Raw genomic sequence first — 2,424 nt, forward strand, 5'->3', positions numbered from 1 at the left:
AAATAGATTCAAGATATTTTCATTTCTGTGGACTTATTTTACTTTTCTTAGGCCTCAATTTGAACTTGCGCATGAGTAATAGATAGTCTGATTCACAGTCCGCTGCTGGCCTAATTTTGATTGTTGATATTGAGGTTCTCCAACAATTCCTTCCACAAATGTAATCAATGTGATTCCTATGCAGCCCATCAGGTAAGATCCATATGTAAAGTCGCCATTTGTGTAAATTTAAAAAGGCATTTGTAATGAATAAATAATTGAAAATACAAAATTCAATCATTCATTTTCCAGCATCATCTCTATCACCACGCCCTATTTTCCATGCCCTATTTTCCAACTACTATTCCTTCTCCATTGTTTCCAACTTTTGCATTCCAGGCACCGATTATCACTAATGCCTCTTGATTGCATGTTCAGTCAATTTTGGGTGGCAAATTTGGTAAAAATTTTCAATTTTTTGGGTTGCAAGTTTGGTAAAAATTTTCAATTTCTTCCTCTATGGTTGGTCTTTACTATATGAGTAATATCCTATCACTCACAGCATTTTATTTCAGGATAGAAATTGACTTTTTAACTATGAATGCAACACCACTCTTATTCTGTTATTCATTCCTAGCATGGTATACCATATGATTATCTGATTCATATCATATGATCATACTATATGATTATAGGATTATTTGCATTGTATTATACTATGTAATAGAATTCAAATCCTATGTAAATAGCACTTTGTTTCCTCTTAGCCTTTGAAGGAATGAATTACCCTCTAACTCCCAGATCAGTGGTTGTTTTTATGAGGTTGAGAATTCCCTGGATTTAACAAAGTTTTATGAGAAACAAGTGGGACAGCTAGTAAAGCACTGATTATATACTAGATAACCAACAGATGTGACACCCATCCTCTTGTACTAAAATATAAAAATTCAATTGCCATCAAGTCAACTATAATCCATGGTGACTCTGTGTGTGTAGGGAGAAATGTGCTCTGCAGGATTTTCAGTGACTAAGATTTTTTTTTCCCAGAGAGATTTTCAGGTCTTTATTCTAATGCACCTCTAGATAGACTGTAACCAATCTTTTGGTTAGCAGTCAAGGAGGTTAACTGTTTGCAGGACCTAAGAGTTTCTGAAAGTCAGCAAAAAAGATAACAAAAACTCTTGTTATAGCCTAGGAATAGTAGTAGTAGAGAATGTGAGGTGTCTGGGCGCTGCCTTAAGACAGCAGTGTTCTGAAGCAATTCTGTGTGCAGAGAACACAGGAAAGCACTCACTGACTGAGTTCTTTACTTTGCGGTCATCCTGGTGCCTGGAAGCCACAGCTCTCTGGCCTATTCTTAGCTCAGGAACTCACCCTGCACACCTCAAGCCACCCCCACCCTGTAAGTCTGCCTTTATCTGAGGAACAAAACTCTCCACTCAGTAGACAAACTCAATTATGGAGCTGATCAGACAGACCATGCTGCATTTCTGAGCTGCTCCCATTGCAGAGGAGACAGACCTGATCTGGAGCAGGGTCCTCGGAAAACATCTCTGCCTGTGTGCAGGACAGAGACAAGCAGTGAGCTGTTTGCCTTCAAGCCGAACACAGGCAGAGCAGACTTGCTTTCACATAGTTTGTATATGTTTAAACTTTACAAAGGGACTTTGAGCTACAGAATATTTTGAATACTATTGCTACTAGAATACTACTTCTGACACTGCAAATTACCAAAAGACACACATAGAATGTGAGGATGAGACTGAAAGCAAAAGGAGCAGAAAGAAGAGGTTACCATTTTATTTAAGATATGCAGAATTGAGTTTTCTGGTACTTGCCTAACTTAAGCAAGATTCAGTTGTATTGGGTCTGGGAACAGAAAAAGTTCACACACGTCTAGATTTCAAAGATAGTCCAGATTGAGTAATCTACTTTTCTTTCTTTGGTGAAAAAAAGTGAGGCAATTTGCGTAAGATTCTTACACAGTTAACAATTTGTTGCCATTGGCTCATTTCTGATTCATACTGAGTTTATGGGATAGACTGGAAGTTCCCAGTTGGGTTCCTGAGGTGGTAAATTTGTATGCGGACTGGCTGGTTAACACATTGCCACAAATGATGGCAAATGTGTTTCTAAGCAGTGTTGTCAATTTTAAAAGTGTGAGGCAACATGTTAATTGAATCCACTGAGTTTGAGATTATAGACCAAGTATTTGTTTTAATTATTAAACTGTCGGGGCTCCTTAGATAATTAATAGTGGAATTAATACCTGAATATCAAACCTAGAAAATACCTGGTTTGTAATCTATGAAACCTATACTTGAACCAGGAGGCAGTTGTCAGAACAGCAAAGAAACACTGCATGGTTCAAAACTGGCAAGGGTGTACACCAGGAATGTGTCCTATTTCCAAACCTTTTCAATTTATATGTAGAACAGATCATCC

The 2,424-nt window shown here is 37.7% G+C and overlaps 2 protein-coding genes across 2 annotated transcripts in view; one reads left to right on the forward strand and one right to left on the reverse strand.

Annotated features, from left to right (window-relative positions):
- The window catches only part of RNF144A (ring finger protein 144A), an 82,364-nt gene that overhangs the window by 65,862 nt on the left and 14,078 nt on the right, over positions 1-2,424 (reverse strand). The window lies entirely within an intron of this gene.
- The window catches only part of LOC102849543 (methyltransferase-like protein 7A-like), a 3,985-nt gene continuing 1,632 nt past the window's right edge, over positions 72-2,424 (forward strand). The window contains exons 1-2 of the mRNA XM_006895735.1: positions 72-75; positions 2,120-2,136. Coding sequence (XP_006895797.1) covers positions 72-75; positions 2,120-2,136 — 21 coding nt within the window. The remainder of the gene's footprint in view (positions 76-2,119; positions 2,137-2,424) is intronic.

This window comes from Elephantulus edwardii, unplaced genomic scaffold (genome assembly GCF_000299155.1).
Source record: "Elephantulus edwardii isolate Elephantulus edwardi_28Jun2011 unplaced genomic scaffold, EleEdw1.0 scaffold00175, whole genome shotgun sequence".
Taxonomy (NCBI): Eukaryota; Metazoa; Chordata; class Mammalia; order Macroscelidea; family Macroscelididae; genus Elephantulus; species Elephantulus edwardii.